The sequence below is a fragment of the Nelumbo lutea genome, chromosome 1, assembly GCF_056320005.1.
Source record: "Nelumbo lutea isolate HS-2025 chromosome 1, American lotus-T2T, whole genome shotgun sequence".
Classification (NCBI taxonomy): domain Eukaryota; kingdom Viridiplantae; phylum Streptophyta; class Magnoliopsida; order Proteales; family Nelumbonaceae; genus Nelumbo; species Nelumbo lutea.
Window position 1 is genome coordinate 12,565,863 of NC_142684.1, and position 21,672 is coordinate 12,587,534.

Consider the following 21,672-nt stretch of genomic DNA (forward strand, 5'->3'; position numbering starts at 1 on the left):
AAGCAACTTTACTGTTCAAGTGTTCATGGAACTAATTAGCAACCTTTTTGAGAGGGCTCCTGCGGTGATTGAGCTGTGTGACAGCTGCGCCCAAGTAGCTACCAGCATGGCTTCACCAGGAGGAATTTTTTAGCTTATATAAGCTTATTTTTGACTTTTTTATATCTATATTATTATTAAAGTGTGAATGATAGTGTGAAATTTTTGTTTGACTAAAATATCCCCATTTTTTTTATTTTGTCCTTCTCTAATTTCCAGGAAATATAATTTGAACAATTACTTTTATCCTCCAAATCCTTCCCATCAATTCTTATTTAAGGTATTAATTTCCATTAACATTCATTGAATTATTTTTCTACTAAAATGCCCTTATTTTTGAATTTGGTCTCTCTTTAATTTAGAGGGCACAAAATTAGAGTATTAACTCTCATTCTTTCATTGGTCTTATATTAATTAGCCACATTAAAGAAAAATAAGTGTGACAAAGAATAATTGATATCATTGATATAAATAAAATATAAATTATAAAAAAAAAACTCAAAAATCAAGTTTTTTTGTTTGATGGAGGGTCATCAATTCAACCTTTCCGGTCAAATGTGCCAACCATGGTTGTCATCATCATGATGATTATTGTTAAAAATGATAATACACAAAATTATAAAAATTACAAAAAAAATTATAGAAAACATTTGGACACATTTCTAATGTTGTATATTCACCGTCTTAAACAAAAATAAGAATAAATTTTATAGTGATAAAAATATTATCACTATCATTATCATAAAAAATCGACATGTGCAAAACACACTTATTAGCTTTTACCAAATGGGGTTTCACGAATTTCCAGGTTTCATAGTTCATACAACGCCAGAAGTTGTTGCATCAAAACCCTTCCAAATGGGAACTAGAGTTATTTGTCTCTCCATGTATTTGTAGTTGTTTATAACTTTATATCATTCTTTTTCCTTTTCTTTTTCTTATGAATTGAGAAAAAGAAAATCTTTATACATCAAGGTCTGTTGACGATGTATGTGAAGATTTCATCAGGTTTGGTGTCAGATTTAGATGGTGGGGGCTGAGCGTGGTCTGGCGGTCCTGCCTGTACCAAGTTTTGGCCCAGCCTAGCTCTACCAAATTAGGGCAGCGCCTGAGCAAATGTAGGCCCAAAGCTGAGTTTAGGCCTGGTGCACGTCAACGTGAGCCCGATACATTATGTGATGTAGTGGACTTCCATTTTAAAGCCTGGTAAACACTTTCATGTTGACCTTTCAATCTTTCGACCAGCAACCTGCAACCTTCAATGATGGATTCAATCTCTAGGGGGGCTCCACGCTATTCTTTAGGCAGTCGATAATCAATTTTGAGTCACCCTCTATAATATCCATCTGACTGGAACATACTGCTTAACCTTTTCTTCATTCCAATCTAACTCTGTTTTATATGAATCTCAGAAAAGCATGTTTTGCTCTTTCAATTAGTATAGCTGGTGGGGCTTTCTTACTACTAAAAACACTATCCTTGTTGTTCTTCCACAAAAATCATAGCAGGAAAGCAATCTTTTCTTGAACAAACGAACCATTTGAGTTGCTAACCAAACTCTTCCATTGATTCAAAATTGTGTTAATATTCTCTTGATTCCATGTGTTGAAATCACTCATAATGGCCCACACTTGCTTGGTCAAGGTACAATTCACAAAAATGTGATTGGTATCCTCTTCTTCTTCACCACAAACACCGCACAATCTGTCAATATCAAAGCCCCTATCAATAAGCCTTCTTTTAGTAGGAAGCTTATCGTTCAAAAGCAAATACATGAAGGTTTTAATTTTCAAGGGGGTTTTCAGAGACCACACTTTATTAATCTCAGTCACAATCCTATTATTGTCATTCTCATTCATCTTGCAAGTCTCATTATAGGCTAATTTAATCGAAAAACTGTCTTTCGGGTTGGGTCTCCAAACCAGTTTGTCCTCACGATTACATGAAGGAATAAAAAACATTTTAATCTTCTCCCATGCTGCCATGGGAACACAATTTTAATGATGTTTTCTTTCCAAACCTTCCCCTCTCCGGGTCAATTACTTCCCCAACTTTAAGGTCTGGATTACTAATTTGATATGATCAACTGCTTTGGTCAGAGGCTCGTCCTCATAAGCCCATTTGTCAATCCAGAAATTAGTGGAGTTGTTCCCAATGATCCAACCTGAGCCTCTCTTAAGGAGATCCCTGGCAGAGAGGATGCCTCTCCAAGCCCAAGACTGATTTTTCTTCGGATTTACCTCCCATAGATTCACTCTACCCAAATATTTGTTCTTGCTTACCACTTGAACCCACAGATTTTCTTTCTCATTCAAAATTTTCCATATGAGTTTTGCCAAATAGGCCTCATTCATCCAAAATAAATTCTTAAGACCAAGGCCACCCCTATGCTTGGTAGAACAAACCCGGTTCCGGTTGATTAAATGAAGAGATTTATTGTCTTTGTTATTGGACCACAAGAAGTCTCTCTGCTTTCTTTCCAAATCTTGTATGACCCCCTTTGAAACTTTGAAGGATCTCATAGTTTGGATGAGGATTTGATGAGGATTAGTCTACTACCGAGGGAAAGAGCATTCTTTTTCCACCCAGCTAGTTTCTTATTCATTTTCTCACCCAAGAAAATGAAAGTATTCTTACCAAATCTATTATTGAAAACACGCACCCCTAAGTAAAGGCAGTTTCTTGGTTCCAGGGGAATTCTAAGCATTCTAGACATTATTTTTTTTCAACATCGGATGGATATTATTGGAAAAAATGATTTTAGATTTAGCAAAGTTTGGAGCCTGCCCAGTTGCTTTGGCAGATTTACGGAGGATGTATTTTATAGTAAAACAAGCTTGAATATCTGCTTTAGCTAAAATAACACATTCAGCTGCAAACTGCAGTATTGGGATCTCCATATCTAGAGGCCTTAATACCAAATGGAACTTCTGATAGAGGAATCCTCCTTCACCAGATTCTTAGTAAGAGTCTCTACATACATGACAAAGATATAAGGAGACAGAGGGTCTCCTTGTCTGATGCCATGACCTGGAGTAAACTCTCTTGTCGGCACTCCATTGACTAAAATTTGATAATTCACTGTCTTAATGCACTCTATCACCCATTCAACCCATTTGTGTGAAATCCGAACCTCCTAAAAACCTTTTTTTATAAACATCCAGTTCAATCTATCATAAGCCTTTTCCATATTAATTTTGTAGGCCATAGCACCCTTCATTCCCTTCTTCTTTCTCATAAAATGAATAACATTATGAGCAATGAGAACCTTATCAGTAATCTGCCTATTTGGAATGAAGGCACTCTGGAATGGGGATATTATGTCATCAAGAAAAGGTTTAATTCTATTGACTAGAATTTTCGATATTGTTTTGTAGATGACATCACATAGACTAATAAGCCTGAAATTATTTTCCTAAGAGTGCAAACCCAGAGTCTCCATGGGGTTACACAAAGGAGTAGCCCATCCCCCAAATTCATAACCCCCCAGATTGGATGGACCAATAGGACATATTGAATTGGACCAGTCTAGACTTAATGGTCTAAAGTATTTATTGTATTAGATTGGACCTAGTCTATCTGTAATGGATTGGGTCAAATTAAACCAATTTCCAGTCCATTGGTAGAAGATAAGAATGCAGTTGTCAAATGGGCCAGATTTGGGTTGGAAACAATCTACATTAAAACCAACTTGAACAGATTGGATGCTCCAGATATTGAATTGGATTGGTCCAAAATGGTCCAGAGTATTCATCATATTGGATTGGACCTGATCCATCCATAATGGACTCATACTGATCCAGATTGGATTAGACCAAATCTGGTCCAATTTACACCCCTCTCCCAAGTCTTCGCTACAACCAGCAAGAGGCCTTGCCAACTAGTCAATTTGCACCTTGAAATCATGTTTTACAGTTTTGGGCTGCCCGAACCCAGCTTGAGGTACACTTAAGGCCCAGTACTTTAGACTAACTTTGGGCTTCATCCCTGCCCAAACCCGAAGCTTTCATACTTGGATTGGGCTAAGTCTACCCAGACTTGATCCAATGCCCAACCCTACAACTACAAGGAAGTGTTTGATGACAACCTTGTGGAACATTTCTGGTGTTACAGGAATAGAAAAGCTCATTACCCAATGCCGGTCCTGGCAAGTGGCATTCAGGGTCTTGGAAGGGTTCGGTTGGACTCATACCAAACTTCTCTCTCTCTTCCTCCAAAGCAGGTCAATTGTTGATTTTATTTGTAAGCTTTCTCCTAGCTAAATGGCCCTAATCTTTATTTGACGAAAAGGAGATGCATTATACCTCGATGAAGCAGAAGATTCAACAAGGCTGCAAGTCTGCAACTCAAGCTTGGTTTGCTCAAGATTAGGTCAACCCTAATCCAACCCTATGTATTAAAACTTCAATCCTAATTCTAACCAACCCAACCTAAGCTTCTCAATCTTTACCCGGCCCAAGTTTTGTGTTTGGGTTGAAACACTACCTACTAAATTAGCAAACATGCATACACATTTATCATATTCATACAAAGCATACACATCATAATGGCATTATAAATCACCTTTCATCATCCCCTCTCAAACATGCATCACATATAGTATAAATTATAAAGGGTAAATTTCTTGAATTACCCTTATGGTATAGCTAATTGACTATTGTACTCTTACTGTTTGAAAATTGACTAAGGCTATCCTTACTCTTTCTGACAATTGACTAATACTTTCCTTACGGTTAGCACCCCTTAATGTTTGTTAACAAAAAGACTATTTTACCCTTTATTCTTCTTCAAATTTTCAAAATAAGACAAGAAAAAAGGGGGAGAGAGAGAGAGAGAGAGGGTACATGTCTAGATACCACTTTCTTCAATGAGTCTGATTTCTAATGCTAGTGGATCAGCTTCCGATTTCCATTAAGTTCTGGATGGAACTAGCATTGGCATGGAGGGCATCAACGATTTCCCTCCACTGATTATCTCTCCAGTGATCTCCTCTCTCTCTCTCTCTCTCTCCTTTTTCTCTTTTCTTCTCCTTCTTCTTCCCGCCTTCTACCATTTTTGCCAGCTTTTTTGGTGGTTTTCTCTTTCCCTCAATCTCTCGATCATTTCTCTCTCTTCTTTAAAAATAATTCACAGGAAGCAAAAATAATTATCAAAACAACTTCATCTGATAACTGATTCAAGACACCCATTAAATCATAAAACAACAGCTTCCCGGATAAATTAGACATCAAAACAGCTTCATCTGATCACTGATTCAGGACACCCATTAAATCACAAAACATCAGCTTCCCAGGAGAAAAAATTAATTCATAGGACAACAAATAATGTCCCAAATTTTTTGACATAAATAGTGTGATTATTTCTAAGAAAGAAAATAAAATAGTTAATAGTGTTCCAAAAATTTGGGACACAGGTTTTCCAAGCGCCAAAACATGTTGCTTCTGAACAATCACCACAAATGCTATCGCGCGTCTGCTTGTAGTGCACCTACGGTGCAGTAAGGCTGTTAATCACCGACATGCCAAAGCCCTCTATCCTCTATCTCTGCCCTGACAGATTTATTTTTCTACCTTTTTTTTACTTGAAGATGTTAAGAGATTACGAGAAAATGAAAGATGGATTTGAGAAAACCACCTACTTTTTCTTCTTTTTATTGGTTTCCGCCCTCTACTTTCGACACAACGAGCATGTGGTGCTCATTGCTGACGATGAACTTGACGGTGCTCATTCTTGGTTAGCAACTCTACATTGTCCTCTTCTGGATCCTCACCTCGTTAGGGACAAGACGAGTGATATTCCACAAATGGCAAACGAGCGGTGGTGGTTCGATCTACGGATTTGGTACTTCCCTCTCCACCACCTCTCTTCTCCCTCTTTCGTCAGTTCCTCAGATGTTGAAGGTTAGGGTTTTGCAAATGTCGATGCCAGAAGATATAACAAGGGTAAATCAGGTATTTTTAAAAGTTATAACCGTCACATGACACACATTTGAATGGTTTATAACAAAACGTTAATGATAAGAGAAGTATTAATCAATTGTCAATAGCAGTAAATATAGCGTTAATCAATTTTCAAACATAAGAATACACTTAATCAATTAGCTAAATCATAAGAATAAATTACAAATTTTATCCAAGTATAAATGTTGCCCCATGTCCAAACCTAACAGTGACCATTGGCTCGGCTGGACTGGGTTTAGCACTAGATTTGGGCCCAACTCAATAATTAAATTTTACAAAATGCATATAACATTTTGTATCATAATATGAAAAATGTAATTGATATATAAATAATATATTGAGGGCAAAGTCGTGCCTGAGCCAAATACTTAGGCTAGACGCAGTCCCGAACACAAAACTTAGGGCGAAGCCCAAAAATTTTCAACCCATCGACGTCATTTTAACCGACCCAATACCCATCCCTAGCCGAGTTGGGTCGGATTGCATGTTGCTTCTTGGTGTAAAACTATAATTGTCACCAAAATAATAAAAGAAAGCCACAAAAAACATGGGCTAAACTAAGCTTTTAATAGTCAAAAAGCACAAGGGATAATACCCAATATAAATATTAAATAGCAAAAGCAAAAGCAACGTCTGATAAGATTGGTATTCGTTTCTCCCATGCATCATGTATGGAATGTATCCTTTTTTTATAATAAATTTAAATTAAATATTATAATATAAATAGATAAATAAGGAGCCAATCTCTCGGTGTCCCCCTTTATCGGCGCACTGCTGCTATCAATTAATCAGAGCTTAGCTCCGCAGGGCGGAGGATGAGGTGATCGCCTATCCGGCTGCGTCCGACTTCCGATGTCGGAGATAGACGGCTTTATTGCGGCTCCGAACTTCTATTTATCTCTCCTCTGAGTTTCAGTCATTTGTTCTTGTTTTTCTTTTCCGATTTTTAGGTTTTCTTTTTAACAGATTATTGGTCGCGTGATCGACGGATAGGTGAAACAGGTATTAGATGATTGGATGTTGATTTGGGTTTTCACTTTTCACGGGCACTACGGGCTCTTTTTTTTTTTTTTTTTTTTCTGTTGTTTATTTTGATTTTTGTTCTTTTTAAACTCTGTTTTGTCTGCTCTATCTATTATACGTTTACAATGGTTCATCCCTTTTAATGTGCAACGTATCCGTGGATCTTGATTTTGGTCTGGGTTTAGGGTTTTCGGGTGATTTGTCGTTGATCATCAGGCGGAAAGAGAACCAGCCATGACTGGAAAGGCAAAGCCTAAGAAGCACACGGCCAAGGAGATCGCCGCCAAGGTCGATGCTGCTACCACTAATAGAGGAGGAGGCAAGGCAGGGCTCGCCGACCGTTCCGGGCTCGACAAGGGTGGCCACGCCAAGTTCGAATGCCCTCACTGTAAGATCACTGCTCCTGATGTCAAATCTATGCAGATACACCACGATGCTAAACACCCTAAGATCCCCTTCGACGAGGCCAAGGTCGTCAACTTGCACGCCAGCCATTCCGTCGATCCAGCTAAGCCACGTCCTGGTGTCCGTGGAAGTTTTAAGAAGTAGAGGGATGCCTCTTGTTCCTTTTGGTTCATCTCTTCCCTTCTTTTATTTTCTTTCTACAAAGTATATTAGTAGGAGTCTTGGGAATGTTAGAACCCATTACTACCCTTCTTACTTCTTCTGGTGAGACCATAAATCTAAGGTGGGGAGGGTTTACAAAGATTCCTTCTAAAGATCCAAGGAGGTAACTCTTTTGATGTCTATAAGTTGGTTGCTTCTGTTTCATGAATCGAATATATGTTGCATATCTATCCTTTTGTTGTAATCTGCTCAATTGATGCCCTAATATTTGTGAATCAGTGTGGTTATGCATTCTCAATAGATGTCCTATTTCTTGATAAACTTTTTTTTTTCTTTCTGCTGCGTTTATTTCAATGCAGGAAAGGTTGGATAACTCTGTTTTTGTAGTGGAAACTTCCATCCCTCCTACATTGAAAAGCCTTAGTTTCTTTGCTATAAAATTTAATTGAACTTTCTATTCATTACTTATAATTTTTCCATTTATATGCATTGCAATATGTCTATTAATTAGGTATGTTTATGCAATAAAAAAATTTTAACTTTAGATAATTGAAAGTTACTAATAGAGATTATACTATTTTGAGAAATTAAGACGTGTTCATGGTGAAATGCAGAAAGGAAACGGCAGAATGCGTTGCATTGCTGAAGAGAAACTTCAATTCATGAAGTTGTATCTCTATATTGTTCAAAAAAGTAGGTAATTTATTAGTTGAAAGTAACTAGTGTGGGTGTGCAAGCGGACTGTTACAAATTGGAAAAAGACTTTTTAGAAAAGTTCAGGATCAACTATTGTATCAGGTTTACTGTTCAGATTTATTATTCCATATCATTTGGGAATTGGCTATAGAAGTGTTAAATGAAGTTGATGTCATTGAATAAAGTGACTTACTCGATGAATAGCCTTGGATATTTTATGAGTTAATTCATGTTGAATATTGTATTGGAAAGAGGATGAGCAAAAAATAGGGTTCTATCCTTCCATTTAGTGATAATAAATGGGATTGGGAGTGATTTTCCTAAGAGGATGATGAGTCTGTAGAATGCAATGGCATTCATGGCGAAGTAGGGAATTATTAATGCTTTGATGAGATGGAGTGTATACTTTTTTGATAACTTATTATATGGATGTGCTAATAATAAGACTTCTTATATGACCAGTTAAGATCTCTTTATGGAGCCAAGTAGAAGCGATTTCATTTCATTTGAATGTGTATCGTGCATTCAACAATGTTGCTATAAAAATGGAGTTTTTCTCTTTTGTTGGTAATGTTCCTACAATGACTTTTAAACCCCTAACAAGTTTGCAAACCAGGTAGAGTTGGAAGCTTGGGCTTTGGTGCTTCAAGATCTATAAGAAAGCTACTCTGATGTGGCTATGGATGTTTGGGCAGTCAGCATGTACATACAGACAGACAGACATACAGACAGACAGACTAATGTCTGCAAACCAGGTAGACTTGTGTGTTCTATTATAAAAATGTCCCACACTTATATGGTTCTCTTGAGTCCAAGATATCATGAATGCAGATTAGGTAATTCAAGGCCTTCAGGAGTTGGAGTTTTCAGGATATTTTTTATGATAAAAAATCTTCTCTGTACCATATGACTGGGAGATTAAGGGCAGATTTAGCAGAACTTCTAGTATTACTACAAACCCCAAAACTTTAGAAATTTATTGGTCAGAGGGGATTTAAAAATGGTATTGTGATGCTTGATGGACAACGCTAGATGTTTTGTAAACATAGGCACATTTATGAGGGAGTAAAATTTTTGCTGGATTGTTGTATTAGCGAAAGAAGTGCGAATTCTTTTGCTAATGTATTAGCAAAACGAGGGGTGGGTAGAGAACTTCTGTTTTGGGCTTAGTTGTAACTGAAATGAGAATTCACTGGGAGCTAAGAGAGATTATCTGTCCCATTTCCTTGCTGCTTGTACTACGTTTTGAATTTCTAATAAAGCCTTACAGTTATTGATAAAAAATATCTGCTAATAACATTATATAGTCGGACTTAGAGATCAGCCAACAGTTTGGTGATGCGTTTGCAAGGAAAGGGGTTGATAGAAATCAGATGTATTGGAGGATGGTCTATCAGCTGGATGGTTGTATTCCAATATAAAAAAAAAAAAAAGATAAAAAAGGGAAGAGAGGGGGCAGGGGGGTAGGTAGCCTGGTGGGTTTGATAAAAACTGCCCTATACTTTTGATTTGGGAAATCCTTCCAAGTCTGGTGGAATAAGATCGCTGGAGGTTTTATTGTTTAAATGTAACATTTATTTACATAGTTTCTCCAGTCTCATGCAGATATGCTGGAACTGGGGTTGTTAATGGATCAGATTCAAATCAGATATACCAGGATCCAAATACAATTCATTAATGGTTGGATACAAATCAAATCATATGGTCAGATTCAGAATAGAGTTGAATCAGATTTAGAAACTATGCATTCTTAGTTATTAAGTAATGATCAAAATATTATATATTATTAATAAAATGAATGAGTTGTGACTTGATTAGTCTTTCCTTTTTGAGGTTATAGAGAAATTTGGGTTGGGGGAAAGGTGGAGATTGTGGATTAAGGGGTGCTTGAGCTTGGTGCAATATTCAATCCTGAACAATGGTTATGGTTTTGCTAGAGAATTTTCCCAGCTAAAAGAGGCTTGAAATGGGGTGACCATTTATCCCCTTTCCTTTTTTACTTTGGCTTAAAATAAGTGCTTAAAAAGAAGTGTTTATTCGAATAAGCGCTTATTTGCATTTGTCACCCAGCTTTATGAAGTGCTTATTTTATGTTGGGCGTTTGGTGGCCTTTTCCTCCAATAAGCACTTGTGACTCTTAAAAAATAAGCACTTATTTTTCGAAGTCCATTTTTTTTCAAATTTTCAAAAATATCTAATCCAAAGTGAATGAATAAAAGTGCTATGACAGAAGTGCTTTCATAAAAGTGATTTTATAAAAGTACTTTTGTTAATGCGATTTTATGGAAGTGCTTTTGTAAAAGTACTTTTATAAAAGTAATTTCATAAAAATGCTTTTATAAATGTACTTTTGCAAAAGTGCTTTCATGTAAAAGTACTTTCATAAAAGTTATTTTGTAAAAGTATTTTTATAGAAGTGCTTTTGTAAAAATACTTCCATAAAAGTTATTTTGTAAAAGTATTTTTATAGAAGTGCTTTCGTAAAAGTACTTTCATAAAAGTGCTTTCGTAAAAGCACTTTGTTTTCATAAGTGTTTCCGTAAAAGTACTTTACTTTTCTAAAAGTAATGATATTGTTGCTAAAAGCAACAATATTGAAAGGGTATAATTGGTATTTTAAAATTTTATAGGGGATAATTTTGGGAGAAAAATATTGAATAAGTTCTTATTGTATGAGCAATTGAAAAAAAGCTAGAAATATGGGCTCAAAAAATAAGTCCTTATTTTTAAAATAAGCACTTATTTTAGGCTTATTTCCCAAGCACCAATAAGTGCTTAATGGTGTGGTCCTAGCCCAAATAAGCACTTATTTTTAAGTACTCCCAAACATGACCTTTGATAATTTAATCAAAGGCTGGAGGGGGTGGGAAGGGCTAGGAGTGTAGTTACTCATTTGTAGTTTGTAGATGACATAATCCTGTTTTCTAGGACAATAGCCCTGAGTCCCTTGGAAATTTAAAGATTCTTGTTGGTTCTTTTGAGAAATTATCTAATTTAAGGATCAACTTGGGGAAAAGCTGTTTGGTGGGACAGACTTTTGCAAGAAGAGGAGGTCCTTAGAATAGCGAAGTTCTTAGGTTGTAAAGTCAAAAACTAGCCCTTGGAGTACCTAGGGCTTCCCTTGGGTGGAAACCCAAGATATGAGAGTGTCTAGGAGCCCGTGTTAGAGAAAATTGCTAAAGAAATTGGCATGAAAAAAATTACGTTTCTTTGGGAGGGAGGATAATCTTTTGACCAAAGCCATCTAAGCCAACTACCCATCTACTTCTTATCCACTTTTCGTATCCTTGTTAAAATTGTTGGGCTTGTAGAAAAGTTAATGAGGGATTTCTTGTGGGAACCGGGAGATAGAAAGAAAGACCACTTGGTGAAATGGGAACAAGTAAGTAAATCTAAAGAGAAGGATGGGCTTGGAATAGGAAATTTAGTCCTAAAGAATTTAGTTCTCCTAGGAAAGTTGCTATGGAGGTTTCCCCTAGAAAGAGATAGGCTCTTCCACAAGGTTATTAAAAGCATACATGGTCGTTCGGACAATGGCTAGGATGCAATGGTAAAACCCCCATTGAAACTCCACTATCTCCTTGAAAAGCAATTTATGAGGTATATCCCTCTTTTGTTAACCTTATTTGTTTTGAGGTGGGGAATGGATTGAGTGTTTTGTTTTGGGAGGACCTTTAATTAGGTAAACAACCACTAAAGGGCCAATTCTCTGTGCTTTATGCATTCTCCAATTACAAATTTGAACCCATTTCTTAGTTTGTGAACTTCTTTGCCTCGGGTTTAAATTGGGACTTTGGATTCAGAAGGGTCTTTGGAAATGGAGTGTGAATAGCTCATCCTTTTTTTGACTAGACTTAACTTTTTCTTTGGGGGTGATTTTCCAGGTGAAAGAAATTTGGAGTAAGGCAATCCCTCCTAAAATTTAGGCCTTATGTCCGAAGTTTTCCTTGGAAAGATTAACACCTATGACATCTGCAGAAACCAAGGCCAAATAAGTGTTTATCCCCTTACATGTGTTTCCTTTGCAAAAAAAAAAAAAATGGTGAAGCTATATCCTATTATCTTTTTATCTTTTTTTTTGATAATTATCCTCTATCTTTTTATCTTGTCTTTTGTATTGGGATCATCTTTGTTCTCTCTGAGTGTAGGTGGGCTCCTCCTCAGGATGTGGTGGGTCTCTTTGACCCAAACTTCTTGAGACAACCAAAGAGAAGGGGAAGGTTGTTGTGGAAAGCAACGAGGCCGCCAACATAGTTGTGAAGGCGATGTCTAGGCAGGTGCATAGGTGGGGAAGGTGGTTATGGAAAGCAATGAGGCTGCCAACATAGTTGTGAAGGCGATGTCTAGGCTGGTGCATAGGTGACACTTAGGCGACAAGGTGCCCTTGAAAGCTTGCCTTGCAAATCGCCAAGCAGTTTGTTGTGTTATGAAGTATTTTTATATTTTTTTATTTTTTGAGACTATAATTATAAAATAGACATTATTAAACTACATTTTGTGTGTTTATCTACTATTTCTTTTTATTATAGTCTTATTTGTTAGGGTTTAATCAACACTTACATTGCTGAGTGTTAACCCTCAAATACTTCAAATGGTAGATTTTCTTTTTATTATTTTCTTCTTCTTTTTCTTCTTCTTCTCTTTTTTTGACTTTTTTCATTATTCTTTTTCTTCTCATGAATATGTGGATTTTCTTTACTTTTGTCATGAAAATTATGGATTATTATTAAGAAAATATGGTTATGGAACTTAGGGAAATACTCTAGGATATATGCTTTTGACTTAAAAAAAAATTCATTGCCTAGGCAACAAGGCAATGAAGAGAGTAGGATGGAGGTGGAAACCATTGACACAGTAAAAAATAAAAGTTACAAATTGGGTGAAGATCCTAGAAGATTTCCAAATTATCTCGCTAAATGACATTCTGAGAATTTGGAAGGAAGTGACACTTTTGGCTCAAGAAAAGGAAAGAAAATATGGACTTGAGGCCCCTAGCAACCAATTTTGTAAAGCTTTTATGGGAGTTGCATTGATAATTGGGTTGTGGCTTGGTTGGGAGGTGTTTTCCTAGACTTTGAAGGAAAGGTGCAAGTGGTGTATTCATGACCGTTAGTAAATGCTGATGCACTAACAAAAGAACTGTTTGGATTACTTCATGGACTAAAATTTGTTAAGAAATATGGATTCCACAATCTGGAGGTAAAAGAGAACTCTTAGGTGGTAATTTCTTGGGCAATTGGAGAGGATGACTGACTCTTTTAGGGCTGAGAAACTCAGCGGCCATGGAAGGAATCCAAAGAAAAGAAAAAGTTCAAATGGTTGGCCAAGGATATTGAAATAAAATATAGCTGGGTGAAAAGAATTGCAAATTCCTTTGCTGATGTTCTAGCAAAGCAAGGGGTGAATAGGGATTCTTTTCTCTGCTTGTGGGGGGAGTTAAGATAGTTTATCTCTGTATGTAATCTTAATTGAAATTCTATGAAGGTCTTTGTTATTGATAAAAAAAAAACAGCAAATGGGATGGTGGATGCTTTGGCTAAACAATGCGCTGTTGCACAACAAATGTTTTTTGGGTAAACCTATAAAATTGTTTTTCTGGGGTGAGAACTTTCTCACATTGATGTAATATTCGAGTTTTAATTTAATAAAATCTTCTCTTCTTGATAAAAAAACAAATAAATGATAGGTGATTGGATATTGTATATCATTAATAAAATGAGTTAAAAGTAATAACTAGGAGATTCGAACATATGACCCTTGAGTATAAAATGCATTTCTAATATCAACTTTCCTTAATAACTCTATGTTCATTCCATACAGGATTAATATCTCTTTTCTCTTTTCTTTATTTGTTCTCATTTTCGTCCTTATTTTAAAGGAATTATCATTTTCATCTGTTTGAAAATCTTTAACAAAATTTCATTATCGAAATTACTTTACAATCATCTACATCAAGGAAAATTTCGTCGTTCTTCATGTTTTTTTCCTTGGAATAGTCTATTCACAAATATGGCCTAGGCTCTGTTTATTTTTCCCTCTTTATAAGTTTATATAGTTTATACAAAGAGATGCAATACAATCAACAATAGTGTGTTTTGATTGGTGAAAAGAAAGCATCTCAAACCACAATAGTGTGTTTTGAACTATGCATTCGAATTCAATTGCAAAATTAGTTATTTGAATGACTCGATATTTGACAAATACTTGATTCAAACCATGCTAAAGTATTTGACAAATACTTGAATATTCGAACCATGCTATATTCAATTTCGTCTAAATACTTAAATATTTGAATTGATTCAAAATGCTTAACCACATCTTAATTCAACATTAGAAACCCTAACCTAGATATCAAGAAAATCAAAAGCAGCACCCTTTGGCACTCATATTGTGATCTTGTTCATGCTGTTTGAACAATTGAGTTATAGAATTGCCGAGAGAGAGAGAGAGAGAGAGAGAGAGAGAGAGAGGTCTCATTCATGCAATGTGATGAGATCTACAATACTCATTTCCTCCAAGGACATGGAGTGTGTGTCATGGCCTTGTATTCAACTTCAAAACTATTTGTTATAACTATTTATTTCTTAATCTTCCATGTCACTAAATTTCCTCCAAGGAATGTATAATATTCCATGAAGGATTCCGTCAGACACTGAGAAAGTTTAATTTGCATCAATGCATCTTTTTATTTCAAAACTCCCTCCTGACTTATAAAGAACCCACAACCTGATGCTCCTTTCAAATATTATACAATTCTAAAATCTGCATATTCTAGTTAGGAACCCATGAATTTTGCATAAACTAGCTGATTACACTAACTACAAAGGAGATATTTGGTTAGGTAATTGTTAAATAGTTTAACTTTCCCATTAACCATCTGTACCTTCTAGGATCATCTTAGACGTCACCTACATTGGTACTCAATTTAACATTTGGATCCATAGATGTTTAGTTAGTTTAGCACCTAACAACTCAATCTCTTCCAATAAATCAAGATTATATTTCCTTTGACACAAATTGGTACATTGCTTTGGTCTCACAACTTCTATACCCAACAAATACTTCAACTTGCCAAGATCCTTTATTTGAAAGTAATTTCACATGAAGGCCTTTAACTTGTCAATCCCCAACATATCACTACCGATTATAATAATATCATTTACATGGGGATGACAATGGGGTCGGTTTTGTAAATTCTAGACCATACTTTCCTCCCTAAATCTCCTAATCTCTACTCACCCCAAAACTAAGAATGGGTTGGATTTTGAGAATCCAAACTGTCCCCACATATAAAATGCAAAACCCTCCCTAACCCTACCCTCCCAACATTCAAGGGTAGGGCGGGTTGGGTTTAGAACCTACATCTAATTTCTTATTATTTTTTGTTATGTATAAATAATAAATAAGTAAAATAATAGGAACAAACAACAAAATTTCTAATTATTTGATCAAGACATACAAAAACACATAAACTATCAATTATCTTTACATAATTCAAAGTATTATTAAATCAAACACCTAATACATAAAGTTCATATGCTTTCCAATAATAAGTAGGGTGGTGAGAGTTGGATTTAGACTAATATCGTACCCTACCCATACATGTATGGGTTGTAGAATCCTATATCCCATCTCTGCCCCAAAATCCACCCTTTAAGCAAAAAACTCACCCCAATGGGTACCCATATGGTAGGGTAAAAATTTCTCTAGTTTCAAAATCACAGTTGGATATTGAGTGTTCTACTTGACATTATTTCATACCTAAGTTTTTTACTACTTCATTGAATATACCAAACCAATCGTGAGGAGCATGTTTTAGCCCATAAATTGCATTCTTGAGACAATACACCATACCATCCTCAAGAGAGAAAATTTCCATATAGTCCATCCCATACAACTATAAGTAGCCCTTAGCAACCAACTAAGCTTTCAATCGCTCTGCTTTGCATCAGGTAAGTATTTAATAGTGTATACCCATTTGTAGCCACAACATGCTTACTAAGAGAAAGAACGGTGAATTGCCATGTATGATTGTGTGCGAGAGCAAAGAGTTTCTCTTCCATTGCCTAACACCACCCTAATGAGTTAAGAGCTTCTTAGACATCCTTAAGGATAGATATAGATGATAAAAGAGAAACCAATTGGTGATAGAAAGTAAAAAAACTAAAACATAATTGAACATTGAGTGAAGAGTACAAATACGTTTACCTTTATGCAATGCAATGGGGAGGTCAAGGTTAGAAGTAGGAGGCAACACCAAAGTATGAACAACTACAAGATTTATGGATAGGTTAAAAAATGGATGTGGAGCTAGTTAATGAAAATATACTTGCCTAGTTGGAGATGTTCAATGTTTCTACACTTGGAGGTGAGGGCTCGATCACAATAGGAATAATTAGAATGGTATCATCAATTGGAATTGAAAGAGGAACCATTAGAGGAGGGGGGAAACACGACGACTACTGAAAAATGCAACATACTAAAAAAAGGTAACATCAAGACAAAGAAACGATTGCCGTGTGATAGAATTATAACACTTATATCCTTTTTAGGTCCTTGAATAGCCAAGGGATACACTTTGTAGAGTATGGATCTAACTTATCTAGTTTAAGACCTATATTATGAACAATACACACAATTCAACTTTTGAGAGTCAAAGGAAATGGAGACAAAGTAGGAAGCAAAATAGAAAAGGGAGAACAACCATCAAGGATGAATGAGGGCATCTGATTAGTGAAAAAACAAGCTATAAGCATTGCATCACTCCAAAACCATTTGAAAACATTCATATGATGAAAAAGTGATTGAGCTGACTTAAACAAATTTTGGTTCTTCCGTTCAACCACCCCCATTTTGTTGTATACATATAGGAAGTTTGATAGATAATATCATGTTGCTCAAAATATTGTTAAAATGAAGTAAAAAAAAAAAATCTTTCCTACTATCAAAATGAAGAATTTTTATTAAAACATCAAGTTGAGTGTGAATTTTAGTATGAAACTTTTAAAAAAATAGAAAACAATTCACTTCTTTATTTCATTAGATAAAATCATGCCAATCTTGAATAGTCATCAACAAAAATTGTAAAATACTTGTAGTCATTATAGGACAACTTTATTTAGACCCTGAACATCTAAATGTATTAAGCTAAAATGACTCAACATATGGCAATAGACTCTATGATTAAAGGAAACCCGACAGAGTTTTGCATACTAGCATGACTCACACTGTAGTACTGAAAGATGATTCAATGATAAAGTTGTAAATCGGGCTATGCTGGGCCGGCATGGCACGTCCCACTTGTGGCTTGTGCAAAGAGTGTATCGTGTCGTGGTGACATGCGGGTCTAGACCAAGCGGACTGTAGGCCATGTGGGCTTGGGTTGTGCCGACCTAGGCCGAATCGGGCCAAATTGTTTTTTTTTTGTTTGCTTTTTGACATTTTGATTTTTTTTTGTTAAGTAAAATTAAAATACTTAACTTTACTTTAGGAACAAATTGAAGAAATAAAAATTCTAACAATGAAATGAAAAAAACACTTAACAAAATACAAAATGCCAAATGGACAACAAATTGAAAAAAATAGTAATTTTATTTCATTTAAATTTGAAACTTGAATAATACAATGGTCAAAAAATACTTAACAAAATGGAATAAAATATAAAAAATATAATATAATTACAAATTGAAAACTAAAAATTACATTGTTGAAAAAAATAACAAATAATTTAAATAAAATAAAATTTAAAAAAATTACAATAAATTTAAAAAATGTTGCAAAATTATTGAGTATACATAAATAATGACTTCATAATTTTTCTTCAAATTCCACCTCCATCTCCATCTTGATTTTGATCATCTACTTCAAATGAATCATCGAGTGTAGTGTCATGCCCTCCTTTATCTTTTAATCAATCCTCAACATCTAGCCAATCTTTGAAGCAGATGCGCATCTATGAACTTTTATCATTCATGTAGTTTCTCTTGTCATCCAGTACCCTAATCCCTGCATTAAAACAAGACTTTGATGGAACTATAAACACTAGAGGGGTTTGTAGATTATGTTCCATGGCGGCAAGGATTGGATAATTTTTTTTCATGTCCACTCCGCTATTGTTAAATATCAAAATCATTCATTCATTCCTAGTCAAATGAATCACTTAAACTAGAAGTTCTTTTTGTAAATAAATATCAAGTTCAGTAAATGAACTTGTTGATGAGGTGGCAACAAGTTTTTGGTTTCTACTTATTAAAGACTAAACTCTATCTTTTGCACTACTGGAACTAGTTGTTTCAGAAGTGAAAGTTGCACTTGTATAAGTTGTAGATTTTTTTATGCCCTACCATATTAGATTCATATAAGCTATACACTTCAAATAATAAACTATTAATTTTTTTTTTCTTTTTGATTTCCAATTTCAGTATTCGTATTTTTGCAATATGATTTAAGTAAAATATCTATACAATCTTTTCTAATCCTAGGAACTAATATTACAGCTAAACAATAAAGAGGAGAAATGTTCTCCCAATATTTTTTAAATTCATTTTCCATTATTTCAACAATACTTTTAAATTGTGGATTTTTTCCATATTTTGTAAAACATTCACTAATCATGAATAATTGATTAACTAAAAGACAACTAGTTGAGTAATAAACACCAAAAAATTCCTTAGTTGCATCATAAAAAATTGTGTAAAATATCTCTTATACAAATTGTCATTTGCTAGTCTTTCTCAAGTATAATATCATGTGGCACTTTTTAATTATAAAAATCAGTAAGAATTTGTTTATAGGGAATACAAATTTCTAACATAAAACAAATAGAATTCCATCTATGTTGAACATCTAACATAAAATATTTATATTTTAAACCATAATTATGACATAAATATTTAAATTCTTATTTTCTTGCTCCAAAACTTTTAATATATATAATAAAGTTTCTAATTTTAAAAATATGATGAGAAATAATATTTAAAGCATCTTGAATACATAAATTTAAGATGTGACATGTGCATCTAATATGAATAATTACCATTAAAATAAGGTTTTAATTGAGATTTTAAAATATTTATTGTTGAATCATTATTGTTGGCATTATCAAAACTAATATAAAAAGGTTTATTGGCAATTCCATAAGAATGTAAAGTATTTAAAATACTTGTAACAATAGTTGGGCTAGTATGTCGCCATTCAAGCTTATATTCGTAAAAGCCAATTTTCATCAATAAAATGACCAGTAATACAAATATAACTTATATTAAATTTAGAGGTCCAAATATCAAAAGTAATTATAATTCTAGAATTAAGATTTGATAAAATAGAAATTAAATTTTGTTTATATGAATAAAAAATTGTCAAAGCATCTATTCTAATAATATTTCTAGAAACTTTTTTAAATTGAAGATTTATAGAATTATGTAAAATTTTTCAAGTTTACTATCCTCGGCTAATAAAAATGGTTGTGTAGTACGTACAATAATGTTTTCCAACTATTGCCTCATTTTTTGTGAATATTTAAAAGTACCAAAACCCCCTCCCAATTTGTGTTCAAGATTTTTATTTCCCTTCTTCTTCTTCTTCTTCTTCTTTCTCATGGATGAGTAAATGTCTACCCAAGTGGCTAGTACCACCCTTGTTAAGATAGCTAAGTCATTCCTATATTTTTGGAAAACAACCCTTTCTCCCATTCCTCTCAACCTCCTCTATTTTAATTAATTTCCAAATTGGGCTAATCAATTTAGTTCCCTTCTTTTTCCTACCCCCAATAGTAGTATGAGTACTAGGTAGAAAGAGGGGGATTAAAGTGCCCCCCAAACTACCTTATTTATAGGAATTAAAAATAATTCAATTACCCAAAGTACTCCAAAAAACTAGTCATTTTTTAGTTGTTAGGAGGGGTATTTTGGTCTTTGTAAAGTCATTTATCACTTTACCCAAAATGCTCCCAAACTAACTATTATATAGTTGTTGTAGGGTGTTTTTTATCATTTTTCTCCCCCAACGCCAAAGTACATAAATACCCCCTATATATCTGTTAAAGTTGTTAGGGGGTATTTTTGTAAACCCCCCCAATGGCTAGTTCCTTGGGCGGGCTGCGTTCGTCCTATTGCGTGTCCGTAGACCGTGCCATGCTGACAAGTAGGCCGTGGGTGGCATGACACACAATTGTGTTGTGTCGTGCTGGCCTGTGGACCTGAAACCTCCTGCCACAACATGGCCCACATGATCGTGCTATGTCTGGCACGATCCGCATGCCATCGTATTGGACTGGTGCAAAATCATCCAAAGTCAAGTAAACACCTTCTCAAGAGTGGAGAAAGCAAAACTACCTAGTCTTTATGCTCTAATTGATTCATACTCTAACTTCAAACCTACAAAAAATCTTGTTACATTGAGTTGTTTTCTTTGTTGCTAGACTTCAACATTTGAGGATAGGGGATGGTAAATATTGAATTCATTTATGAGATTTCTCATACTAGCATAACACTCTTTAAGGCTTTGATTTCTTTGTTGAAAATTGAAATATTCTTAGTAGGGTTGATATACTCTTGTAGTGTTATCTTGACCAGAGTAAAGTCTCTTAGCACAATCCCTTATCTCTTGATTGTGTCTATAAACATAAAGTTTACACTTATTTTGGCTTTATACTATTCCATAGCCATGTCATAATTTAAGTATCTTCTTGCTCACAATCTATATACCATTGAAATCAGCCAAGGGTTTATCTTCTCTCACATGATTCACCTTTTTTGCTTTAAGAAAAAAAAAAAAAAGCTCCATCAATTTTGCCCATGGTACATAATTCTCACCATTAAGTTTGATTGGTGTCACCTAGAATAAGAGGGAACCATTACACTTATTTTTTATCACCACTACTCTCTCTTGTGTTGTCATAATAGTGTCCACTCAACAAACTATCAACACCACAATAATTATTCAATTATTAACTCACAAAACTAGTTGTCACAAAAAAAAAACAAAAAATCTATTACCTAGGCATTATAACAGCTTACTCACCACCTAGCAATAATTTTCAGTCCACACGACAAGAGGGACATGTGTAATAATGCCCTCTTGAAACTGCTCAATGAAGGGTTCAAACCACCATACAACGACTAGGGCTGTCACTCATAGTGACAATAGTCCAGAAAAGAAAAAAAAAAGAAAGAAAATGATTCATTGCAATCTTCCAAAAAGTGGAATCTCATCTTTCTCCTCCCTTTTTAGAGCTTTGATACCATATTTTAATGGATTGATTCTTTCTGGTTGTAGAAGAAGAAGAAGAAGAATAGAGATAGAGATAGATAGATATAGAGATAGATAGATAGATAGAGAGAGAGAGAGAGAGAGAGGAAACAATAGTTTGAACTTAGAGAAAATAATC

At 34.8% G+C, this 21,672-nt stretch overlaps 1 protein-coding gene across 2 annotated transcripts; it reads left to right on the forward strand.

Moving 5' to 3' along the window:
- The first annotated feature begins 6,861 nt into the window (after positions 1-6,861).
- Positions 6,862-8,496, forward strand: LOC148873559 (protein METHYLENE BLUE SENSITIVITY 1-like). 2 transcript variants are annotated; one of them, XM_088960761.1, is made up of 3 exons: positions 6,862-7,001; positions 7,208-7,594; positions 8,204-8,496. In XM_088960761.1, the coding sequence occupies exon 2, from the start codon at positions 7,257-7,259 to the stop codon at positions 7,569-7,571; it is 315 nt and encodes a 104-aa protein (XP_088816887.1). In that variant the 5' UTR covers positions 6,862-7,001; positions 7,208-7,256; the 3' UTR covers positions 7,572-7,594; positions 8,204-8,496. The 2 variants fall into 2 exon arrangements, with proteins under 2 accessions (XP_088816887.1, XP_088816886.1); XM_088960760.1 differs by lacking the exon at positions 8,204-8,496 and having other exon boundaries at positions 7,208-7,910.
- The last annotated feature ends 13,176 nt before the right edge of the window (positions 8,497-21,672 follow it).

What these genes read in the sequence shown, in the direction of transcription:
- LOC148873559 (XM_088960761.1), top strand. Translation starts at nt 7,257, where the DNA reads ATGACTGGAAAGGCAAAGCCTAAGAAGCACACGGCCAAGGAGATCGCC.